Source organism: Lactuca virosa, chromosome 4 (genome assembly GCF_052849685.1).
Source record: "Lactuca virosa cultivar CGN04683 chromosome 4, Lactuca_virosa_CGN04683_v6, whole genome shotgun sequence".
Classification (NCBI taxonomy): Eukaryota; Viridiplantae; Streptophyta; class Magnoliopsida; order Asterales; family Asteraceae; genus Lactuca; species Lactuca virosa.
Window position 1 is genome coordinate 43,037,906 of NC_136429.1, and position 26,008 is coordinate 43,063,913.

A 26,008-nucleotide genomic window follows, 5' to 3' on the forward strand; every position below is an offset into this window, starting at 1 on the left:
CTTTGCACCCCTTGTTTTGAGATGAAATGGAAGATTGTGGACTCGCTTGTGAAGTGTCAAGTTCTGCTCTCTTTGGAACCCTTTGTGGCAGTACTGACAAACAAACCTATTTGCATCAAGTAGAGTGGCAGCAGATACTTCTATTACTTCTATATCTATCATTAAATAATCAAAATGTCAAATAAGAATGAGTCATAAATATGTGTAAATTAATAAAATAACGAAATTCGTTAAAAAATTGATTGAAAACGCCCATGTTAATCTCTCAATTCAATTGCAAGAATTCTATCAAAAAAATACAAAACAAAATTCGTGAATTTCCTTTTTCTTTCCTCCTTCTTATAGCACTTTTAAAATACAAAAAATGCAAAGATTATTTGGTAAAATAGTACAAAAGTTGAAGAACTTGCATGAGGAGCCAGGTTCATTTCTTTGCCCCATGGGAGCAATAGGATGATGATGCTGGGATGGAACTAAGGATGTTGGCAGCATGAGGTTCGGCTCTTGATGAGAGTTCATCATGATCTCGGTATTATGATCTCCTTTGGACGGTGGAAAAGATCCTGAAGCCATCTTTCAATGTTTCTTCCTTTTTATCAACTAATAAAGTATCCCTTCATGATGTTAATCTTTCGAAAGTCCAAACACACACGAAAGTGAACACTTTATCAAGAGAGAGAGAAAAAATATATGGTTACTGGAAGTATTCATATAAGGTGTAACTGGTGACATCCACAGCCACTATTGGTGTGATTATAATGTGAACTCTCACATGACCTGTGTCACATTTTCTTCTTTCTTACAACTAAGATTTTACTTAAAATAGACATTCTGCATTATGAAACGATGACTCACACCCATGAGAGCAAAAATCAGAAAAGAATTTGAACTTGAAGTGTATACCCTCACATACACATACAAATAAGTGTGTCAGTAAGTAATTTGGTACAGCTTGTGTATAAATAGAAACCACATGAGCGCACGAAAACCTGAAAACTTTTTTCCCAATTAAAAATTTCTATCAAAACAGCACCGCCACATATGAGGCAAAGGTTTAGATGCTTCATAGATATAGACAACTAATTAAATTGTAGTTGTACATATGCTATATTCACATAATGGTTTTTTAAATGCAACTATTACATAACCTAGTCACACAAAGTTTTATTAGCATGATAGTTTTATCATTTTGACACATAAGTATCTTTAATAGGAAATATAATTCACCTTTTAGTCACGTATATTACATTAAAACATGATTATAAATCATTATAGACACGCAATTTATGTTCATTGTGGATATTTATTGTCTACTTAGCTTGATAAACTTATGTTAACCATAACATTTGTAATCCTTCGCCCAAAAATTTTCAAAGTGATAATTGATTATAAATTAGTCATCACGGATCAATTAAACCATAGTCGTTTATCGACACACAATTTAACTCATAAAAAAAAGTTAAGAATACGAGAATATATGTCATCCACTAAACTGTGTATATATATATATATATATATATATATATATATATATATATATATATAGAGAGAGAGAGAGAGAGAGAGAGAACGGTTCAAGGGAATCATTAAAGTACGAATAATAATTCTATTGAGAATGTATGAATAATATTTTGTCATTTGTTAGAGATTTCTATTTTTAGAGGATAAAAATTGAAATTTCAGTACACTTTGTTTATATATAGATGATTGTTTTTAGAGAAAACAAATAACTTTTATATATATATATATATATATATATATATATATATATATATATATATATTGTCAGAGATATTTATTTTTAGAGCATAAAAATTTAAATTTTGGAACACTTTGTTTATATTAATATACATGTTTGTTTTTAGAAAATAAAAATTATATATATATATATATATATATATAGAGAGAGAGAGAGAGAGAGAGTCAAGATCAAATAAGAAGGAAATTTTTGGTAGGAAGGCAAGAAGTTTTTTTTCTACATATTTTTTTCGCGAACAAACAAAATGAATCATTAGATGATTCACAAGAAAAAATTCTCAAAAAAACATCTCGATGATTCATTTATACAATGATTTTGTTGTTATTCACTAAAATTGTCATAAAAATGAATTTTTTTCTTAATTTACTTAAAAAATGAATCATAAAGATGTTTTTTTGGGAATTTTTTCTTGTGAATCATCTTACAAATGAATCATCTAGTAATTCATTTATTTTGTTCGTCAAAAAAATATATAGAAAAAAAACTTCTTACCTTCCTACCAAAAAAAATTTCTTACTGGATATATATATATATATATATATATATATATATATATTGGTGACTTATACTATTGTTTATGTGTTAGACAGACAATTAATTAAACTGTAGTTATTAATTTGCTATAGTAATACAATGTTTTTTTAAATATGATTATTGAAGAACCTATAGCTATATGAAGTTCTATTAGCATGTTATTTTATCATTTTTACACACAAGTATCTTTAAATGGTAATATAATTTAGGAAAAATTAGATAAATAATCCCTATGGTTTACCAAAGATCATAAATTTAGTCCTTACTATTTTTTTGACGAGCATAGTCCCTATGATTTCTAAAACTTGCATGAATGGTCCTTTTTTGCTAACACCGTTAGTTTTAGTCCATTAGTGTAAGGATAATTTGGTAATATTTTTAAATAGGAGGGACTAAGTTTGTGACAATGGGTAAACCATAAGGACCATTTATGTATATTTTTCATATTTAAAGTTTAAGAGTTTTTGGCTTTTCCAACCCTTTACTTTTTAAAATATTCATTTTCACAATTCACTTTGAACTTTGTAAAATGTTATTATCAATCCCTTCATTTTTTAAACTATCATGTTTATCCTCCGTATTATATATAATTTGATTTTTCAAAATAACTTTCTTTCATTAACCTAGAAAAACTATTTTTTTTATGTTCTTATTTTTATATATTTGTTGGTATAAATTCAAGGTAGTCAACGTTTCAACATGATTTGAGATTTCGTTCGTTAATTCTTTTAAAAAAAACTTGTTATTTTATGCACGTGTCGGTATAAATTCAAGTTTGTCTACGTTTCGACATATTTTTTTTACATTTTCATGCTTAATTTTATTTACGTTTCTTTCGTATGACTCGTGCCACATATAAGAATTTTTGTTCGTTAACTTTAAAAAACGTATTATATTTGAGTTTGTCTATGTCTCGACATAAATGTTTTTTTACGTTTTTTTGCTTAATTTTATTTACGTTTTCTACGCATGATTTACGTCATATATAATAACTTTCGTTCGTTAAGTTAAAGAAAACTAGTTTTTTAAATATTTATTTTTATGTATGTGTCCGTATAAATTCAAGGTGGTAAACGTTTCAACGTAAATTTTGAATTTTCGTTCGTTTATTTTATTTTATTTTATTTAAAAACAACTTATTTATTTTTGTATACACGTGTAGGTTTAAATTTGAGTTGTCTACGTTTCGTGGTAATTTTTTGTCTACATTTCGATGTAATTTTTTTTGAAGGATTTTTTTATTTTTTCGACGTCGAACAATAGACGAATTCGAATTTGTACCAACACATACATATAAAAAGCAATGAAATTTTTATAAAATTAATGAACAAAAGCTCTAAATTTACGTAGAATATGACAAAATGTAACCACCTTCGATTATACCAACACATACATAAAATTAAACACGTAAAATTTTAGTTTATATATATATATATATATATATATATATATATATATATATATAGAAGCACAAAAAAATAAAAATTACATTGAAACATAGAAAATCGTCATTTCTTTAAGTTAAACGTGCGAAATTTATTATATATGATTCGAATTTAAACCAACTCCTGCATAAACGAAGTTTTAAAAAAAAAATTAAGGAACAAAAGTTCTAAATTTACGTCGAAACGTTTACCACCTTGAATTTATACCGACACGCACATAAAAATAAATACGTAAAAAAATAGTTTTTTTAAATTAACGAATGAAATATATTATATATGACGCGACTCATGTGTAGATAACGTATATAAAACTAAACACAAAAACGTAAAAAAAGAATTAACGAACGGAAATTATTATACTGAAACAAACATAGAAAAAAGGTAAGTTTTTTTTTAAATAGAAAAAGAATGGGAAATCTCCAGAAAAGTCCTAAAATTTTACCCTAATTTACGAAAAAGTCTCAAACTAAATTTTGTTAACGAAAAAACATTAATTACCGGTAAAAATGGCGATTTGACCCCTTTTTTCCGGTTTACCGGTTTTATTACTTACATGTTTCACTAAAGTCCCATTATTTTATCCTAATTTGCGAATAAGTCCCAAAATAAAATTTACTGATGATTTGGCCCTTTTCTTCATGTAACATACATTTTATCGGTTTCATTGCTGACTTAGACACCTCGTCATTAAATTAGCTGATAAGATGAATATGATGGGTTATATAATGTCACATTTACTGTAAAATTTGATACCCGTCTGATACCCATCTCGTCTGATACCCATCTCATCGGCTCATTTATGACTATGTATTCACGTCAGCAATGAAACCAATAAAATGTGTGTTTCCAAGAAAAAAGGGCAGAAAATGAGTTGATGTCTGATGAGATGGATATATTGGGTTACATAAGATTAGATAGACAATTTGATATTTCTTATAAACGTAAAAATAACGCAGTTGTTGTTAGTTTATGTAATTATTGTAGTCTTCGGTGGATGCATTTTATGTTCCAAAAAGATATACAATACATCAAGATATCAAGTTTTATACTAAACATAGCATTATATAACTCAACATATCCATCTCATCATCTCATTTAATGACTAGGCGTCCGGGTCAGCAATGAAACCTATAAAATGTATGTTACATAGAGAAAATGGTTAAATCATCAGTAAATTTTATTTTGGGACTTATTCGCAAATTATGGTAAAATAATGGGACTTTAGTGAAACAGGTAAGTTATAAAACCGGTAAACCGGAAAAAATGGGTCAAATCGCCATTTTTACCGGTAATTCATGCTTTTTCCTAAACAAAATTTAGTTTGGGACTTTTTCGTAAATTAGAGTAAAATTTTAGGACTTTTCTGGAGATTTCCCAAAAAGAATTAACGAACAGAAGTTCTAAATTCATGTCGAAACGTGGACCACCCCGAATTTAGACCGACACATATAAAATAAGAACGTAAAAATTATTTTTTTTAGGTTAAATAACGAAAGTTATTTTGTAAAATAAAATTATACATAATAAGAGGGATAAACATGAAAGTTTATAAAATGAAGGGGTGAAAATAACATTTTACAAAGTTCAAAGTGAAAGGTGAAATTGAAATTTTAAAAAGTAAAGGTATGGCAAAGCCACAAACTCTTATACATAAAATATATAAACAATTACATAAATGGTCTCTATGGTTTACTTTTGTCATCAACCCAGTCTCTACTACCTAAAAACACCAAATTACAATCACATTAACGGACTAAAACTAACGGTGCTAGCAAAAAGGACCATTCATGCAAGTTTTGGAAACCACGGCGACCAGGTTCTTCAAAAAAAAATTAGCAATGACAGATTTTGTGACCTTTGGTAAACAACAGGGATCATTTATACAATTTTGTCTATATTTTTCATTCTCCTATGCTACATTAAAACATGACCACAAATTATAATAAACACGTAATTAATTTTCATCATGGATAATTTTGTGAGTATTTAGCGACATGAATTATGTTAACCATAACCTTTTTTATCATTGGACACATCAAAATTTTTCAAGTAAATATTCATTATAATTTAGACATCATAAATCAATCAAACAATAGTCCTAAGTGTTTTAGCAACACACAATTCTAATAAATGAAAAAAAAAAAAAAGGTGAGTATGTGAAAATAAATATCATCCAATAAGATTTAATATATATATATATATATATATATATATATATATATATATATATATATATATATATATATATATATAGAGAGAGAGAGAGAGAGAGAGAGAGAGAAAGAGAGGATATAGAGAAATAAAGAATGGTTTAAGGAATCATTAAAGTATAAATGATAATTCTAGTGAAACGTATGAATAATATATATATATATTTTTTTTGTTGGAGATTTCTACTTTTAGATAAATATTAAAATTCCAAACACTTTGTTATATATAACATAAAAGCTTAAAAAGTTGAGAAACAGGAAACTTTTTTCTCTTTCTTCTTCTTCCACTCAAGTTTTCATTTTCATAAAAGCGCCCCAGCTCTTCTAAGGCGGCCCTCCTCTTACCTCACCCTGGTTAGTTTACTCACTCCACTGCCCAGCACCTCTAATACGGATGCTTCTGGATTATATCCTTCTTCTACGACTACCCTCCACCGCTCCCTTTTCATCTCTCAAACTGAGTCGCCGCCGATTCGATTCATCCTAATCGCCTACAGCCCTAGACGGCGTCGTTGAACACCGACGCACCCCTGCTTTGCCTTCTCCCCCACCATAGTGCATGGATTTCCGTTATCAGCCCACCGATGCCTCATCGGCTTCTCCTTCTGCACCACCTTAGATTCTCCGGTCATCTATCGACTTAGATGGCGTCGTTCAACACCGTGCACCCCTTCTTTGCCTTTTCCACCACCAACGTGCCTGGATTTCCGTCGCCGGTTCACCGAGAGTCCGAGACGTCATCGGTTTATCCTTTTCCACCTCCTTTGATTCTCCAATGAAATTCTTACAGAACTTCTTCACCGACAGCTGTTACGGGTAAATACAAACGACATTTTAATCCTCTTTCATCTCCGTTACTGAACCTTGGTTGGAAGCATCAATTTTTGTAGAATTTTTCATATTGTTTTCTGTTGCTACTCTGTCTGGTGTTTTTAGGGTCCGTCTTGCATTTAGTTCATGGTTTTCTGTATTCGTTGGGTCTGTTTCTTGTATTTACTACCGAAGGATTTCTATAATCTTACAAGTGTTAGGTTTAACATCAGATGTTATACTTCATCATAGTTTGTTTTTATGTTTGTTCTTAATTTGTTTGATGACAATTATTCATTGCTTGCACATATGGCCAAATGTAACTTCACGAGATCTTTCGATTAGTAACTTGTGATTGAAGAGAAATGTTTTTCTTTATTCGAATGACTATTGTGTTAAAGCATGCAGTTATCCTAATTTTTCCCCCCTTTTTTTCTCTTGTACTGAATTATTGAATATTTATGCATACGCTGGAAATGGTAGAGAATAAAGAAAAAAGTGCTTCTGAAGAAAGCTGGTGTAGAGGTTGAACAGGCAAAGGACTAAAGGATTTCACTAGAGCAAAAGAACAAAAGGGGTATTAATTAAGATTTGCAATGTCAATTTATACTAATTATGTCAAATAAAAATGAAGGAAACAGCTTTGAAAAGCTCTCAAAGTTCATTTCATGAGAAAGAGAAAGATCTTCATCATAAAATAAAATAGTTGGAAACAATATTGGAAATCTTGATCAAAGCATTGGCATTTCACAGGTAAATGATCTTTTGTCATTTAAAACAATAAAGATCCGATTTTTAAAAATATTAATATATTATATTGAAACACAGGCTTGAACTGCTGAGGAAAATTATATTATTAAAGAATTTAAACAAATCCATGGGAGAAGAATTGTTGGAAATACAAGAAAGGTATTCAGAAATAAGTCTGAAATTTGCAGAAGTTGAAGGTGAAAGGCAAAAACCTATAATAACTTTAAGAAAGATAATCAAATGGTGTGATGTGTAAATCAGTAATAATAATATATTGTCTATGGTTTCTTTTATTCTTTTTATATTTCCAATTGTGTTTACTTTCAAGATATTAATTACATTTACATATCCTTCTTATGGATAATATTTAATATACTAAAGAAATCCCATGATTTTATATGCACGATGAGATGGAGGCTGAACTTGAAGAATTAGAAGGAGCTGAGCAGGAAGAATAGGTTCTACAGCCTACCAGCATCGCACCTGCAACTCCACTCCATGTACCTGCAGATAGGCAATCAACACATTGGTGCATTGCAGGCTGAAATGGCACTTTAGAGGTCCATTTCTTTTTTCTTTTTTTTTCTTTTTTGTAAAAAAAAAATTTAATTCGATTGTCTCAGAACTACTTACCATTCTCCCAGCAACCATTGTAGATCTTGAGTCAGATCAGATATATCCGTGAACTAGGGCTTTGAATATGTTTTCCGATTCTCTTATGATTTTTTTTTTCGAGCTGGCAAATTGAGTTCTGAAATTCGTCAACCGCCAAAGGTAATTTTTCTTTTCTGGCCTTACATAATGAGTTCGTTCAATCGTTGTTACTCTGTATGACTTTTGAACAATTTCAATTTCTTTTGTAAACACTTTTGAAAATCGGTGTGGTTTCAAAACACAATTTTTGATAGAAAAAGTCTTCCCGATCTCCATGTGATCAAGATCATGTCGTATCTAAGGGTCCTTTTACGATTGTCTATTTTTTGTGCTTTTGCACTTTTGTTGGGAGTATGCAGATACTTCAAAGTAACAATCTTTGTAACTGTATGCCATTGCTTTATTAATTTTAATTTAGAATTGTAAAAAGGGCTCTTCTTAAACATTATATAGTTGTTTGTTATGTTGTGGTATCGACACGTGGTTGATGCTTATGCATTAATTGGTCATGTTTCTGGTCTTGCAGAAAAGAAAAGATATAGAGCTTCTTTATAAGGGAACTTATGTGTGAAACTCATTCTGAAAAGTATAGTGCTAGAGGTACTTTTACGTTTATGCCCCTAATTAGAAGATATAATAAGACAATCTTTCCAAAAAGCATTTTATCATTCATAATTATTATGCCAAGTTCACAACTTGAACGTCACAGGATCTTAACACAACCTATTTTCTTTATGGGTTCAGACTTCAAATTGATATGTAACGAGTAGAATTATAAAAATATCATGAATTTTACAAGTAAAAAGGATGTGGATGTGTACTTTAACTATTATTTCATAAATTGATGACATTAGTTCAGACCCATATTATTTAAAGTTTCTTACTATTTTATTTATATTATGATTTATGAAGGGCGAAATTGGAATGCAACAAATGGGTTTACAAGCACGGCTTATGAGTCAAGCATTGCGTAAAATGTCAGGGAATGCATCAAAAGCTGGATGCACAGTTATCTTTCTTAATCAAATCAGATACAAGGTCTCTCCACTTTAATCTTTCTTTCATTAAATAATCAAGTTTTTATGTTATTTTTTCTTTTTAATTATAAAATTGAAAAAATAAATCAGATTGGAGTATATTATGGAAATCCAGAAGTTACAAGTGGAGGTATTGCCTTGAAGATTTTTGCATCTGTTCAACTTGAAATACGGCCTATAGGAAAGATAAAGTCTGTAAGTAAGCACATAGATAAATTTTTTTAATACCATTTTCATTTTAAATTTCTTTTTTTTAATGAGTTTGACTTTTCCACAGGTCAAAGGTGATAAGGACATTGGGCTTAAGGTTCGAGTAAGAGTTCAGAAGAGTAAGGTAAATAATATCTATTTTTCTGCACTTTTTGTATATTAAAAACAAAATTTTCATTTTTTAAATATGTTGTGTAGGTTTGTAGGCCATACAAGCAAGCAGAGTTTGAAATTATATTTGGAGAGGGAGCAAGCAAATTGGTTAGTTTCATCTTCATCTTTTTTATTTTGCACAATTTTTATTAAATTTATTATATTTATATATACAGGGATGCGTATTAGATTGTGCTGAAATGATGGACATTGTGTTGAAAAAGGGCTCTTGGTATAGTTCTACTTAACCTCAAATGCCTTACTTTTTCTACCAATATTAGCAATTTACATTTTTACCCATGAAATGGTTACAAATTTCAGGTTCAATATTGTTATTTTTGTAAAGACATATAAGTACATTGCTTATATTGGTAAAAAAGAGTAAAGTAGATTGCTATTTCCTGCAATTTTAGGTTCGAGCTGGAATAGTTGGTTACCCAAATGTTGGAAAGTCTTCTTTGATCAATCGTCTACTGAAGCGTCGTATGTGCCCAACTGCTCCAAGACCAGGTGTAACACGATCGTTAAAGTACGTTGCTTAAATATTTAAAATATAACGTCCTAATAAGAAAGAGAATTTTAGAATAAAATGCTATACATGCTATATTTTTCATAATATAATAATAAAATAATAAACTTGTTTTTAAAGCAGGATACTATAATAAAGAAAATAGTAAAAGTATGTTGCTATTAGAAGCTAAATTTGAATCTGTTATTGCAGCTGACTGAAGTCCCACTTGTAAACTTTAATATACAGTTTCTTTACGAAAGATAAGGATCAGACTTCTGTAATTCAACATTTTTCTTTATTTTCAGTTGATTAGTTACAGATCAACATTTATAATCTATCCTACCTACAAACTTTCTCAACAACAAATGTATACACTATTCTTAGTAATCTCCAACTTTATTTATGTTGACATTTGTTGCTATCTGCTCTCCGTTAAAATTATTGTTGCATTTTGACTTCTTTCAAACTGAAGTCAAGGAAACCATGTTATCAGTCAAAAGTCACAAAATAGAAATTTATCAACATTTAAGCAAACCTGTCTAACCCGGCGCCAACGGCGCAAGTAATTCCTTCTAGTTTATATTAATATAGATGTTTCTTTTTTTGAAATAAAAATTATATATAGATGTTTACTTATATATAAAAGTTCGGAACACTTTATTTTTAGAGGATAAAATTAAAAGTTCGGAACACTTTATTTATATTAATATAGATGTTTACTTATATATATATATATATATATATATATATATATATATATATATATATATGGGTCAGTTTTGACTTTTTTATATATTTTGGAGAGAACATTAATTAAATTGTAATTGTAAATGTGATATATATATATATATATATATATATATATATATATTTGTGAGTTCGTTTATTGTTTACATTTTAGACATACACAATTAATCAAGTTGTAGTTGTAAATGTGTTATTGTTACATAATGTTTTTTTAATGTGACTAACGGAGAACATATTTTCACGTGAAGTTTTATTATCATGACAATTTTATCATTTTGACACACAAGCATATTTAATATGTAATATGATTTACCTTTTAATCTTGTATATTACATTAAAAGGACTATAAATCGTTACAGACACAATTTACTTTTCACCATTGATATTTTTTTGACTTTTTAGCCACATGTTATATCAAACATAACATTTTTTTATTCTACACACATCAAATTTTTCAAAGTGATTATTGATAATAATTTAGACATCACATATTAAATAAACCATGGTCGTAAGTGTTTTATCGACACATAATTTATCATTATGAACGCGAGAATAAATATCATCCATTAAGTTTTAAAATTTATTTTATAAAGGGAGATATATAGAATGGTTAAAGTGAATCATTAAGGTATGAAAGATAATTCTAGTGAGAAAGTATGAAGATCTATTCCGACCGGCGCCGATTCGAGTTGGAGTTTCAGATCGGCGACGTGGTGTTACTGAAGGTCTCACCTTGAAAAGGTATGATACGCTTGGTTCCCGGGTATATTGGACCGTTTCAAGTGATCTCCAGGGTTGGCAAGGTTGCTTACAGATTGGATCTTCCTGAGGAGCTCAGTCAGATTCACATCACTTTCCATGTTTCGCAGTTGTGAAAGTGCGTATTGGATGAGAATCTGGTGGTTTCACTGGATGATATTCAGGTTGATGAGCGCCTGAACTATGTTGAGAGGCCGGTGGCTATCCTAGAAATGAAGGTAAAGGTTTTGCGTAGCAAGGAAGTACCTTTGGTGAAGGTACGGTGGCAGCACCGGAGGGGCTCCAAGTGGACCGGGGAGCCAGAGGCTGAGATGCGGGAGCATTATCCCGTGTTGTTCACTACAACCGACTTCGAGGATGAAGTTTAGTTCAAGTGGGAGAGAGTTGTAACACCCCAGTATTCAGGTAATTTAAATTCATCCTTATGGTTTTAATTTATGTCATTTTGGTCCCTATAATAGAAGGAAGTAGCCATGAGAAGCCCTAGTGGCAATTTTGTAATTTTGGGACAGGAGGAGTACGTTAAGCGTACATGAGGGTACGCTGAGCGTACTAGGGCGTGCCCTAGTACGGTGGACGTACTTATGTTTGGAGGAAACCCTAAGTTTTAGGGTTTGAGGGGTATTTAAACATCTTTATGGCTCATTTATCCCCACCTTTTCAGCCTCCAAAGCCTTAGAGTCGTTTTTGCAAAACCCTAGCCCCGTAGAGTGTGATTTGAGCCTTAAAGTGTGTTCTTGGTGTATTAGAGGAAAGAGAAGTTGCATCAAGATGCCTTGAAGTGGAAGCAAGGTTGTGGATCTGGGATCTTTGCCCCTTTGTGAAACTCCAGAATGTATAAAGTCTATACCTTTATGTTTTGGTTGTTAGATCCCATTTTTGGAAGTTTTATGTTGCTTTTCTTGTCCCAAAGGTCCCATTCTATGCATGTTTGGTTATTGACGTTTTGAGTTGTCCTTCCAGACCCTAGGCAGGGTCCTAAGCCATAAAAATGAGGTCCCAATGGCTAGAATTGTCTCATGCATCTTGTAGAAGGTCTTAATGGATTAAGACCTCTTATTAAGGACTTTATGGACGTGCAAAGTCATAAAGTTGGAGACTATATAACTTTAGGGTGCATTTGGACCATAGATCTGAAGTATGGGCTTAAGTGCTTAAGCCATTAAGCACTTAATGAGGATTTGAGGTCTGCGAGGTTACACCCCGCGTACTCGGTCAGCCACCTCGTAAGCTGGTCAATGTGAGGCTTCGCGTACGCTTTGCGTACCTTTGGGTTACGCCCCGCGTACTCGCATGAGTCAGCCCTTGTTGAGTTGACTCGACCAGGTTGACTCAGTTGGTTTAGTGGGTTTGACCATTTGACTTTGACAAGTTGACTTTGAGTTTGACCAAGTTTGACCACATTTGACCAAGTTTGACTTTTGAGGACATTTTGGGTATTTCGGGATTTTGATTGAATTGGTCACTTGGTGGATGTAGGTATTGAGTAGAGCTGAGATTCTGAGTCGGGTCTTATCAGTTTTGTCCAGTTTGTGAGGTGAGTTTTCCTCACTGTACTTGCGGGTCGAAGGCACCAAGGTCGGCCCCCATTAGTTTGATAATCTGATATTCGTTGATATGATGAGTATGGAATAAATATGCATACTAGTTTTGATATGCTAGTCTGATAGATCTGTAGGACTACATGTGATACTGTTGATTATCTATGTATATTATTATTTGTTATATGTCGACATATTGAGTTGGGTTGAGGTTGTACTGCTCTGTGTTGTAGTCAACAAACCCTGGAGCAAGCCAGATATGAGTTGAGGGTTGGGGAGGGCATGTCAGACTCATACTAAGGGCTCATGGCATTCCAGATATGAGCTAAGGGCCGGGAAGGGCATGCCAGACTCGTACTGAGGGCTTAGTGGTATTCAATCTGAGGACTGACCAGGCCGGGGAGCAAACCAGACATAAGTTGTGGGCCAAGGGCAAAGCCCAGACTTATGTTGTGGGCTCAAGGGTAATCCAATCTGTTAGTTATGGACCCATTACATGTTATTGTATATATGTTATTTGTTGTGTATTGGTATTTTGGGGGAACTCACTAAGTTTGAGCTTACAGTTTTGGATTATGTTTCAGGTACCTCAGAGGATCGCGGGAAGGCGAAGGCGTGAGCGTGCACCTCCTCATGTTTTGTTTTATGATTTTAGGAAGACTGATATTAAACATGTTTTGAAAATTATTTTGTAAACAATGATGATCTATGGGTTGTTTTAAAATTTTATGGATGTTCTAAGGAAAAGAATTTTTTTTTAAAATGATTTTTTTCAAATGGTTTTCAAAATAAGCAAGGAAGATGTGATGTGTACGATCAGCCGGAGCCAGTAAGTAGACCCCAAAATACCATACTGTTATTTGATATTGTGATATGTTAGGGATCTTCAGGATTTTTGCAGGATAGAATTGCCTGATAGCCTAGGGTTCTTCAATGGAATTGACATCATTACTGTAGTTGCTTAGTGTATGCATCATGGTTATGCATATCTAAGATTCTATAGCCACAACAAAAATAAATTGTGTCTATAATGATCTTATAGTCATGTTTTAGTGTAATATACGTGACTAAAATGTAAATAATATTACCCATTAAAGATAATTGTGTCAAAATGACAAAATGTCATGCTAATAAAACTTCATATGATGATTGTAGGTTCTATGTGTCTAAATGATAACAAATGTTATAGTAGAAACAAAGAATTGTTGTTGTAAAGTGAATATCGGCCACAATGTGTCTCTTTAACAGTCAATGTTTAATTGATTTCTATATCGAAAAAAATATAAAGTAGTCACACTTATTAATAGTTGTATGTATAAATGATAATAATGGTGATTATTAAGAAAATTCATGTGCCTATAAGTTATATGACAAACACACTTAAAACACTTGTCTTTAAAACAAATTTGGTTTTGGTGTGCTTAATTCCATGTGTCTTAAGTCTCAACAAACAATCCTTATGTGACTAACTAATAGCAAATGTTACAATAAAAATAATTTCATGTGGTCATTGGATGAACAATAGACATCATCAAAAAACACAAATGTGAGTCTAGTAAGAGTTTATGGCCACAGTTATTGGACAAAATGTTTGATTACAACATTTTTGGTCATTGTTTGCTTGATTCCATGTGTCTAAAGTCTCAGTAAACAATCTTTTCGTGACTAAATAATAACAAACGCCAATGTAAAAATAAATTCATTTAGCCACTAAGGTGCTGTTTGTTTTTTCTGAGGCAAAATGTCTGCAGTCTACGGACCACATCTGTAGACCTCTGCAGTAGAAGATGTGGACCAAACGTCTGCAGTCTGAAAAAAGAAGATTGTTTGTTTTTTTAACATCTGCGGGCTACTAAAATAAACTGAAATCTAAATAAACTGGTTTTTTTTAACTTCAAAGTGTTTTTTTAATATTTTTATGACTTTGTTATAAATAATTAAAAAATCTATATCAACTTTTATATATTATTGTATAAAAAATAAAAATAAAAATGGTATGAATTAACGTATATATTTGATAAAAACTAACAACTTTGGTTGCAAAATTATAACTAAACATTATAATTAAGGATCAAAGAATTTGATACATAAATGGATGGAAATAAACTTCGATTTTTTCAATTAAATTCATTAAAAACGTAGCATAAATATTTTCTCGAGAAATTGACGATAGTGTATTAAATAATGTTTTACAAAATTTAGCAAAAAAATATAAGAATATATTATGATTTTTTTTTCGTATTTATATAAACAACTTCAACGACTATTATTGTAATAAATCTTTATTTATAAATTTGTCAAAAATATCATGTTTGTATCGTCGAACGTTTTTTTTTTTAAGTTTTGTAATTTTTTTTCAATTTTTTTTATCATTAATAAAGTTGGAAAAAATATAAATTAAAAATAAAGCTTTAAAAAATATAGATATATGTGTTTTTTTAGGCTAGAAGATGTCTGAAGATGTTAGAAGACTCTGGTCCACATCTGCGCCAAGAAGAGGGCGCGCAGACATTTTTAGGTCTACAGTCTTCAAAAAAACAAACAGTCTGCAAAGGCTAATGATTGCGCGTGGTCTGCGCGGCGCAGACAGAAGAGGCCACGCAGATCTGCAGACAAAAAACAAACACCACCTAAATGAACAATAGTTGCTGTTAGAAAAACACGTCTCAAAAAAGAGTTTATGGCCAAAGTTAGTGGATAAAATACTTGATTTCAACAAATATTCCTACCCAATTGCCACAATTTTATAGAATGACTATAGTTTTCAATTAATACAACTACTAAATTTAATGTAGTCGTATGTTAACTAAAAGGACACAACCTTTGATCACACTTTCGATTAAAAGAACATGTGGCTAAAGGCATATGGTCATAGTTTTGAGTTTTGTGACCGGTGTCATTTTTTATACTAATGTGTTTCCATTTACTTGGTACATTAAATATGAATGAATCAAATAAAATTAAACATAGTAATGGTGTTTGAATTAAATTAAATTAAACATAGTGATGCTGTTTGATGTTTAACAACATATGTTGTGATTCATTTCAACAACATATGTCATGTCGGATGTCATATTGATGTCATTTAACAAATATTATTAGTTTATCCGATAAAATTCACACAAAATAGTTTAAGGGTTAATGTCATAAAAACCTTCAAGTTTTCAGGTTTTTATTGGTTTTGCCCAAAATTGAATTTTATGTCCATTTTTACCCTTATATTTTCCAAAAAAATGTTCGATTTAACCTTTTATTGGTGATAACAGGTTTCCATTATATTAGCTTCGCAAAAAACCCTTAAGTTTATAGTTTCTTTTACATTTTTACCCTTAAGTTTTGTTTTTGCGCTTTTACCCTATATATATATATATATATATATATATATATATATATATATAGTTCTTATACATTTTGTGTACTGCCAACATTGTTGTGCTGAAAACCGAAAGAGGTAAGACTGGTTTCAAATATATCTTGTCATTATTTTAGAGCTTGTTTCAAACCCTTGACAAATGTACAAGTCTACACAATTTGTTATCACATCTAGGATGATAAACTCATCGATCTGCTCAATATATGCATCCTAAAAATCCTTGATTAAGTAACGCTTCATAAATGATGTCTTCATGTCCATTTGACGAATATACGGACCATTCACAATTGAATTTGCAATGATAGTTCATATGAAACTGTAACGAATCAAATTTTCTTCCGTTTGCGAGGTTAGCATTCCATTATGTTTTCTTTATTTGGATTGAACTTATCTTCGTTTTAAGATGTTGTTTGGGGGCGAGAGTATAATTAAATAAACCTTGAACCTATATATGGGTCTTAGGGGCAGTTTGATATACTGAGGGGCTAGCATGAAAATTATGACATATTTAAGGAACCCTAACCCTATTACCCTAATGGCCAATTTTCTTACCCTAATTACAACCTCCATAGCTAGAAAGGATGAGTTCTAAGTAGAGTTTCCATTTATATTAATGAAAAGTTATTAAGTGTGGCTTAGGTGGATTTTGTTGGCGTGGTGGTTGGTTTCCAATCTCATCATTGTGTTTCCCGGTGTTCTCAAAAGTTCAAGAAGGTAAGAGCTTCATCTATTATCCATTTCTCTATTTTGATTTAATAGAAACTTGTAGATTGTAAGTTCTTGCACAAATTTGATGTTTTTGTGTAAGTTGTATCCATTCTTGTTCATGATCAATTTGGATTGTTTGAGAATGTCCCTTGTTCAAAGAGAGTTAGGATGTGGTCGAGAACGACTAGTGTTCAAGATATCGACCCTTGCACCGTTACAACGAATGTGACGCATAAACCCTCATTACTCGAGACATACTATGTTTGAATTACGATCCAATGTGATAAAATGTGACACATGCTTATAGCTTACGAGACACATAGCTATGCTAAAACGTGGCGCATAGCTATGCTAAAACGTGGCGCATAGCTATGCTAAAACGTGACAGGTCTGAAGCATTTGACTCATGAATGCAACGCGTTGACCTCCAAGACGCAACACGTTGGATCACTAGATTGCAACTTGGTTTGCAAGCCTAACTCAAAAATGCATAACATACACCATGTACATGCGACACGTAGTTCCTTTGTTCGGACCAAATTTCTTGTATGGTACTCGATTCTTATAGGGTCCTTGTTTGTTGTTCAAGGTGGTGTGAACCCGATTTCCTATTCCAAAAGCAGTGAGCTCTGCAATAAAAGCAAAGCGAACCGCGATAGCCTATTAAGTTTTCCAATTGCATCGTATCGTACTATGGGAGGGGTCTGTACCTCCATTAGATAGAGCCCTCCTACTCTTAATGTAGAGCTAGAACTACTGCTACCGTGGAATCCACGGTCACACATAAGTATATCGCCTTCCAAAAAAAGCGATTGCTAATTAGCACTATTGTTAATGGGGACCATCGATCAAGAAGGATTGTTGGTAGAGAAGGTCTCTCGACCATATTTCTTGTATGGTACTCGATTCTTATAGGGTCCTTGTTTGTTGTTCAGGGTGGTCGGTAGCTTTGGTGTGAACCTGATTTCCTATTCCAAAAGCAGTAAGCTCCGCAACAAAAGCAAAGCGAGCTACGGTAGCTTATTAAGTTTTCCAGTTGCATCGTATTGTACTATGGGAGGGGTCTGTAACTTCTTTAGATAGAGCCCCTTGCTCTTAACGTAGAGCTAGAACTAACGCTACCGTGGAATCCGCGGTCACACATAAGTATATCGCCTTCCAAAAAAAAGTGGTTGCTAATTAACACTATTGTTAATGGGACCATCGATCAAGGATTGTTGATAGAGAAGGTCTCTCTACTATTCAGATTGGAGATGAGCCGTCATTCTTTTCTAAATCAATTACATAGTCGAAAGCTACCTTTTCGTAAATGGCTATATTGATTCGTAGTAGGCTATTATCTATTTGTTGAAATATGTGAGCTTTATGTTTGTTACCTATGAGATATGATGATGCTTGTAAATCGGTTATAATGAATAATTTTTAATCTAATGTTATATGCATTGTTATGCTATGGTTTATGAAATGAATTAAACAAGACTATGCTTTGATGAGTATTTTAGTATATGCATGCTTCAATTCGATTATATGATTATTGCATTCTATGATATGGTTTATGATTTAAAGATATAGATTCGATAAGAAGGAAATTTTTGGTAAAATGTAAGAAGTTTTTTCTACATAGTTTTTTGGCGAACCAAAAAAGTAAATCATTAGATAAATCAAAAAAAAAATCCAAAAAAAAACATCTAGAACGAACCAAAAAAGGTTTTGAATTTTGAAATAGACACGTTTTTAGTTATCTACTTTTATATTTTGCTTCCGCTACATTTATAAACGTCTTGGATGTTTAGTTTTTGAATGAATGTAACGTTGAGGTTTACTTTGAAAGGTTTTGAAATAGACAATATAACATTTTCGTTGCATTTTCTATTAAAAGATTTTAGAAACAAAAGATCATTTTTTTGTAAAAATCACACGTTATAGAAATTCATCCTAACAAACAAAACATAGGTGTTCAAAGAAATCAAATTGTTCTTTTTGCATAAATCTTAGCAACTAATATTGCTTTAGAGAAAGAGATTTATCTATTTAGTGGTATATTGTTTTCAATACTCATTTTGATCCTATGTGTTTTGGTAGATCCACTAATTCCCTAGTTACATTAATTTTAAGAGAGACGGTTGCATCATTGATGGCTCTAGCCACTTCAAAGACCTTGGGATCACCACATCCATATTAATTGTGAAAATACCTCACTTTACACTATCATATGCTTCCCTTTGACCAAGAACGGAAGAACCCATCACCTAGGTTCTCTCCATTCCGACTCTACTACTACTTTGTGGTTCATCTAGGGATGTCAAAAAGTCTCGTGGGACCCCGTTCCCGTGGGGGCCCCGTCCCGTTTGGGGGAAATTATAAAAAAAAATCGGGGGCGGGGACAGGGGCGGGGACTAGGTTAACCCCTGTTTTAATTTCGGGGGCGGGGTTAGGCCATCCCGTCCCGAAACCCCCATGGAGACCCGTTAATAAATTACACATATATTTACATATATTAATTATATAAATATAATAAACAATAACATGATTTTGAGCTTCCAAAATTCATCAAAAAAACATGTTTTTAGGTTGTTAGTATAATGTTTTTAAGATGCCAGAATTTTTTATTTTTAACATGTAAAATTGTGTTATAAATAATTATTTCTTATCTAAAAAATAGCTTCTTTTAGCCTAAATAACAACTTCTTTTAGCCAAAAAAAATGCAGCCTAAAATCAATCGGAGGCGGGGGCGGGGGTAATAAAGGGGATTCTGGGGCGGGGGCGAGGGGGGTAGGATGGCTGAGCATTTCGAGGGCGGGAGCGGGGACGGGGGAACGGGGAAATTTCGGGGGCGGGGGTGGGGGATGCACTCACCATCCCGTTTGCCCCCGTTGACATCCATAGGTTCATCTACCTTGGTAAGGGTTTCGAGGGCGGGAGCGGGGATGGGGGAACGGGGAAATTTCGGGGGCGGGGGTGGGGGATGCACTCACCGTCCCGTTTGCCCCCGTTGACATCCATAGGTTCATCTACCTTGGTAAGGTTACGAGTACCCATTAAACATACCAACAACATCAAAAGCTATATTGGAGTTGAGATTTAAACATCTTTCAAAAATATATCTTCAACGGATTTCATATTACTGGAATCTACGACGGATTCTACGATAACACAGGATTTTGTATGTAAGAGTGTGTAAACCTTGTTTATTCATCACATAACCAACATATATGCTCTTAGGTGTGTGATCGAACTGAATCAAGTCCATACATGCGCTCGCTCGACTCTTAATAAAAAACTTGAAGCTTGAAACTAGACTCAAGCATGAGTGAAAGTTAATTTTCGAGCTCAAATTAAGCTTGTTTAAGTAATTGACATTTTCGACAAGGCTAAATGATGTATTAAAATAATGCAATTTGACTATGCTCGACACTTTCAATATCAGCTTTATTATATACTACCAATAATTATGTAAATATAAGTAAGTCGTTCAAAAAATGCAAATATAGATAAAATAAAGCGTAAAAATATAACTTTTCCCAAGCACAAGAAAGCTCAAAAGATTCACGAGCAAAGAATTTTAAGACTCGAGCTCAACTTGACAATATAGTGGACTAGTTGGTGCTCGACTCGAGTTGAATCAAATTGATTTCAAATATTTTCAAGTCGGTCTCAAGTGTCTAAGGAGTTGACATTACTCGATTACACTCCCAACTACCACTATAACACCATTGTTGCAACGAGATCAATCCCGCCACCAACATAGATGCTACCGACGATGATGATATGTTACCAAACTCATACACTTCCCACCATCACCTACCACAAAGCTTGGAATCAAATCCTCCCAAGGCAAGCACAACTTAACCACCTTCATTCACACTTCCTCTTTATAATACCATATCTTTTGTCTCTAATACAACAAATTATCCAATCCTTGATATTAGGCAACAAAACAATGAGATCAATGGTCAAAAAAACGGTGTGCGTGTGCATGGGGAGTTTTGTGTGAAGTGCAGCTAGGTGGAGAAACATTGAGGATGCCAACATATATTTTAGGTTTAAGCTATTGAATTTGATGCTTTCATATAATTTTAAATTTGATTCTTTAGATTTTGTTTTAATTTTAAGTTTGATTCTTGAGAGTTATAGTCAAAATTTTGTTTTGTAATTAGGTTTGGTTTTAGGGTTTGGAACATGGTAATGTAGGAGTTGAAGAAGATAGGGGCCACACGATCATTTGGAAGAATCTAACGCCTAAACAGTTAAGTTAAACGATTATAGTGTATTTCAAATTCTTGATTTACGAGTTTTATGTTGTACATGTATCTCACTGCACTATGCAAATGAACTAGCATACGTCTTGTCATTTTTTTCTCTACAATAATAACTACTTTCAGTGAAGAAAAACTTACAAGTTAGAAGATTTATCTTTACATTGAGGAACTAACGGGAAATGCAGAATGTTAACTCATCGTTTCTCCACTTGTTCCATCTTCAGACAAATCAAGATGTCTACGCAAAGCAAGACTGTAAACCAATATTGAAAAGAAACCATGTCAGAAATAATCACCAAAAAACTTTCCTTTTCTCTTGAAATGCATAAAAGAAACCATGTCAGAGATAATCACCAAAGGTTACCTGCAGTTTTTAGGATCCCTCCAAGTTAAATTTGTTTCAGACCTCATGCTAGGAGGAAGAGCCATGAAGTTGTTCCAATCTTGAAGCATGATTCTAAGATCATGAACTTTGTTTTCCAGACCAACACAACAATTTGCATGCATTGTGCACACTTTGTTCAAGTCTTTGCTAGGTTCACAAAATCCCCCAAAATACGTTGTATCTAGAAACCTCAACTTCAGGTTGATGTCTGTAAGGATTGAATCAAATTTTATACGATTGAGGACATCCTGATCATGCATGTCTGGATAGATTACTCTGGAAGAGTACCAGTACTTGTAAAACTCTATTGACCGGATATTTGACCTCACAAAACTAAATCCTCCATTGGGTATATTTGTCTCAACATCAGTCGAGTTTCCAGAGTAATGGTCGCATGCAATTTGAAAATCAGCATCCGAATAGAAATGAGGGAAAGGATCCCTGAACCACATGACATCAGCATCCTGCTTCAAGGAAACCCACCAAAATCAATATGCATATTATGCGTTACTCTGAGAGAGAGAGAGAGAGAGGATTACAGTGAAAAGAAAGTTGTATCCCATTTCAAGCACAGAGCGTAAGAAATCAACCCTTCGCCACATCATCTTCAAGTAATCAGGGGTCATAAAATAGGCCTCTTGAGAGAAATCAACTCCTTCACTACTGAGGGCAAAGCAATGGGTATGAACACGCTTACAAGTTGCAAATGCGTTCTGATCTAGAGCAATAATCACCAAGTGATTCAAGAGTCTATTGGTTTCTTGACTAAACCTAAAGCTTGCAAGAAACAGATCAAGAATCGAATTCTCTGGATTCGCCCAAGCCTCATTCAAAGTAGTTAAAATAACTGTCCTGTCGTTCATAGATGCCTCCTTTAAAACAGTTTCCAGACTAGAATAAGCTCTCTCCTGCAATAGCAATACATTTGATACAGAAATTGTCACACATCCTTTATTTCCTCATTTGATACAGAAATTAGGAAAATAAACTTCTTGCAGTTGTTTTATCGAGAAGGAATACCTTTAAAATCCTAATAGAGAATTCCAAAGATTGAAATTAATAGACTTTAAGTTACTAATAAATTACCCTTGTAACAACAAATAATTTTTTCTAAATGATGAGTTAAAGGAGACTAACCGACAACGAGTTGAAGGACAGGGAAGAGGAGAGCATGTCGGTAGACGAGACCAAGTACTCCGGAAGTCGGATCTGGCAAGAATCAAGAGCGCTATTGAGAAGGACATAAGAAAAAACAAAAGATATGAAGAACAGCGAGGCGATTCGAACACGGTGGAGCAATGTGGAGGATTTGAATTCACAGAAGTAGCGACGGAGCATTTCTCCGAAGAAGATGGAGATATAGTGAGAAATCGTTGCTGGTGATGATATTCGAAGAATAACTGCCGTCTTGCGTCGCCGTTGCTGTGGTTTCAGTCTCATCTACAGTATCACGCCTATCTTTTCGATGTAAGAGAATCGTTTGGGCATACGAGAGAGAGAGAGAGTTGGGAAACCGAGGTTGGTTACCGAGAAAAGCAGAGTAGGCTAGCTGACGTGAAATAGGTGAAATTGTCGGTTGCTTGTGGGTGAGTAGCAACTAGGAACACACTTCACGAAGGGATATCGATTAAATTAGTCATAATTTGAACTAATTTTTATTTTTATTTTTAAGAAAATTATAAGATAACCGGTTTGAAATGGGGCCATGTTAAAATAAGAAAAATTATTTTTTCTAACAAAATTTGATATTTTGGATTGCATTTTTAGAGTGTACGGAGTGGCCAATGCTTATGTGGCACATAACATGAGGAACACCGCCTCTTTCTCATGTTATTTCGTGTTATGTTAAGAGATGTTATCGTGATAACATATTGTAGCGGGAGTCTTTCTTTCTTCTCATTGGTTGCACATATTTATCTTTTTATCTCTCTCTCCTCTTAACATAATGTTATAACATGGGAACATCATTCACACTTCATGTTATACCATGTTGTCCATTTGCTTCAATTTGTATTATAACACCATTTTGACATGGCTGGTGAGGTGGCAACTTTGGAGTGTGATAACATGTTACCCACACCCACCAGCCTTACGCTGTGAATTTATGGAGTTCATAGAAAAACATCTTCTAAATTTCAAAAACAAATCCAAAATACAATAAATATTTTTAGAACTTCAAGAAAAAACTTAGGTTTCACTGAAATCTAACAAAAAGTTACAAATATATTAAGCCTAGAGTGTACGGGCCGTTATCAGGCGTTAAGGCCAACGTAGACTTGGCCTAACGTCGTGGTAACGGCTTAAACACCGCCCCAGTGTCGTTAAGTTATCCCTCTTGGTAACGAGAACATCTTGCAAGATGTATTTCAGTCAATCAAAATTGAGTCTAGTTTGGCCCATTAACCATATTAACGGTCAACTTTTCAAAAAAAAAATATTACTAATAAATACAAATCTTCTCCCTCAAAGTCATTCACACCATTTTTTTCTATACTTTATAAAATTTCAATACTTCTACAAAAAAGAATATATTTGACTTGTTCAACCATGATGATGATGATGATGTTGTCTTCATCAGTACGATGTACGAATATTGTAGGGACGTACTACTACAACCAAATTCAGCTCCTCTACTAATAAGATGTGCGATGTTAAACAGAAATCGTAAAGAATGACATGAACGTCTAGTTCATGATTATTTTGCGGAAAATTGTGTCTACCAGACAAGCGATTTCAAAAGAGGGTTTCGTTTGCGAAAAAGTGTGTTTGTACGGGTAGCCAACGTATTGGAAAGTAGGTATTATTTCTTTAAATTTTTGTATATTTTAAATGTAGTTTTTAGATAAAATAAAAATGTTTTTACCTAGTAAATATATGTTTAGGTATGTATCCAAATGAGATATGATGCTAGAGGTATGTGAGGATTCACATGTTTGCATAAATGTGTTGCGGCAATTAAGTTGATGGCTATAGGGGAGTCGCCTTAATTTATTGACGATTATATGAGAATGTCTGAAAGAACCGCAAGAGAAAGTTTATATAGATTTGCAAGAGGTGTTGTTGAAACATGTGGTGACGTTTATTTGCGAAAGCATTCATTGAATGATATACAACAACTATATGCGACACATGAAGAAAGACATGGTTTTCAGGGTATGCATGAAGCATTGATTGCACACGCTGGAAATGGAGAAATTGTCCCGTTGCGTAGAAATGCCAATATGCAGTTGGTCATCATGGAGCGCTTTCGTTGGTATTAGAGGTTGTTGCTTCCCAATATTTGTGTATTTGACATGCTTATTCTGGGGTTGCTAGTTCCAACAACGACGTCAACGTTCTTGATCAGTCACTGATATTCAACGATCTTTTATCAGGAAAGGCACTGGGTGCTCATTTCATAGTGAATGGAAATGAATATAAGTTTGGGTATTACCATACGGATGGAATATATCCAGCATATTCCACATTCGTGAAAGCATTTCGACACCCAGTTGAACCAAGAGACAAATTTTCAAGAGGAGAAAAGAAGTAGCACGTAAGGATGTGGAATGTGCTTTTAGAGTTCTAAATTCGAAGTGGCCCATAGTTGAACATGCAATGCGATCATATGAGATAGGCACTCTACAAGATATTATGTATGTATGTATCATAATGTATAACATAGTTATTGAAGATATATGTTGAAATATTGTAGAGTATTTGCCTACGAAACCTAGATACATGCAATTTCAACCGGGGACAACGAAATATTTACATAGAGTCGTTGATATTCAAGACGCACAAAAATATAGACGCAGAGACCTGACAGATTATATGTACGATGGTAACGAAGATGAAGAGTAGTCAATTTAGGGGAAAAAATGTATATTTTTCGTCTTTTAATGTATTTTGTTAGTTTTAAAATGTTATTTTTTTTTTCTTTTTTATAATGTTTGTTTGAGTTTTTAAATGTTATGTTCAATTAAAAAAATAGGTTTTATTTAAATAACATTTTTCATTAAAATAATTTTCTTTTTAAAAATATTAAAAAATAAACCGAAAAAAAAAAAGAAATGGTTTTATAACCTGTTGACAATTTTCCCCAAATGGTGTTATAACACCAATGGTGATGTGACATGTGAGGTGCCATCAAAATGATGTTATAACATGCCTTAACATGTTG

The 26,008-nt window shown here is 33.0% G+C and overlaps 3 protein-coding genes across 15 annotated transcripts; 2 read left to right on the forward strand and 1 right to left on the reverse strand.

The window, feature by feature from the left end:
- Positions 1–31: 31 nt before the first annotated feature.
- On the reverse strand, positions 32–23,429 carry LOC145103935 (uncharacterized protein At4g15970-like). Of its 12 annotated transcripts, none has more exons than XM_079041208.1 (7): positions 22,984–23,429; positions 22,386–22,754; positions 21,826–22,310; positions 21,600–21,714; positions 10,000–10,057; positions 8,142–8,259; positions 7,770–8,012 (listed from the first exon to the last, which is right to left on the reverse strand). In XM_079041208.1, the coding sequence occupies exons 1-4, from the start codon at positions 23,284–23,286 to the stop codon at positions 21,651–21,653; spliced, it is 1,221 nt and encodes a 406-aa protein (XP_078897334.1). In that variant the 5' UTR covers positions 23,287–23,429; the 3' UTR covers positions 7,770–8,012; positions 8,142–8,259; positions 10,000–10,057; positions 21,600–21,650. The 12 variants fall into 12 exon arrangements, with proteins under 12 accessions (XP_078897343.1, XP_078897337.1, XP_078897334.1 ...); XM_079041207.1 differs by having other exon boundaries at positions 8,142–8,342; XM_079041209.1 differs by having other exon boundaries at positions 8,142–8,342; positions 10,000–10,123.
- LOC145103938 (DNA repair protein recA homolog 1, chloroplastic-like) lies at positions 9,081–10,416 on the forward strand. Of its 2 annotated transcripts, XR_013706945.1 has the most exons (7): positions 9,081–9,200; positions 9,290–9,394; positions 9,477–9,533; positions 9,608–9,670; positions 9,739–9,794; positions 9,976–10,091; positions 10,284–10,416. XR_013706945.1 is itself a non-coding variant. In XM_079041219.1 (6 exons), exons 1-6 carry the CDS (start codon positions 9,087–9,089, stop codon positions 9,989–9,991), a joined length of 411 nt encoding a protein of 136 aa, XP_078897345.1. In that variant the 5' UTR covers positions 9,081–9,086; the 3' UTR covers positions 9,992–10,114. The 2 variants fall into 2 exon arrangements, 1 of the variants encoding a protein (XP_078897345.1); XM_079041219.1 differs by lacking the exon at positions 10,284–10,416 and having other exon boundaries at positions 9,976–10,114.
- A 1,425-nt stretch (positions 23,430–24,854) lies between the features above and the next one.
- LOC145104354 (uncharacterized) lies at positions 24,855–25,378 on the forward strand. The gene is made up of 2 exons (XM_079041617.1): positions 24,855–25,099; positions 25,162–25,378. The coding sequence occupies exons 1-2, from the start codon at positions 24,855–24,857 to the stop codon at positions 25,376–25,378; spliced, it is 462 nt and encodes a 153-aa protein (XP_078897743.1).
- Positions 25,379–26,008: the final 630 nt, after the last annotated feature.

Excerpts from the sequence above, each read along its gene's own strand:
- LOC145103935 (XM_079041217.1), bottom strand. The coding sequence starts at position 23,286 with ATGAGACTGAAACCACAGCAACGGCGACGCAAGACGGCAGTTATTCTT. Across the intron at positions 22,755-22,983 it reads TGTCCTTCAACTCGTTGTCG|GAGAGAGCTTATTCTAGTCT; the intron begins GTTAGTCTCCTT and ends TTGCTATTGCAG. Across the intron at positions 21,715-21,825 it reads AGGGATCCTAAAAACTGCAG|TCTTGCTTTGCGTAGACATC; the intron begins GTAACCTTTGGT and ends ATTGGTTTACAG.
- LOC145104354 (XM_079041617.1), top strand. The coding sequence starts at position 24,855 with ATGTCTGAAAGAACCGCAAGAGAAAGTTTATATAGATTTGCAAGAGGT. Across the intron at positions 25,100-25,161 it reads ATCATGGAGCGCTTTCGTTG|TTCCAACAACGACGTCAACG; the intron begins GTATTAGAGGTT and ends TGGGGTTGCTAG.
- LOC145103938 (XM_079041219.1), top strand. The coding sequence starts at position 9,087 with ATGCAACAAATGGGTTTACAAGCACGGCTTATGAGTCAAGCATTGCGT. Across the intron at positions 9,201-9,289 it reads TTAATCAAATCAGATACAAG|ATTGGAGTATATTATGGAAA; the intron begins GTCTCTCCACTT and ends AAAATAAATCAG. Across the intron at positions 9,395-9,476 it reads CTATAGGAAAGATAAAGTCT|GTCAAAGGTGATAAGGACAT; the intron begins GTAAGTAAGCAC and ends ACTTTTCCACAG.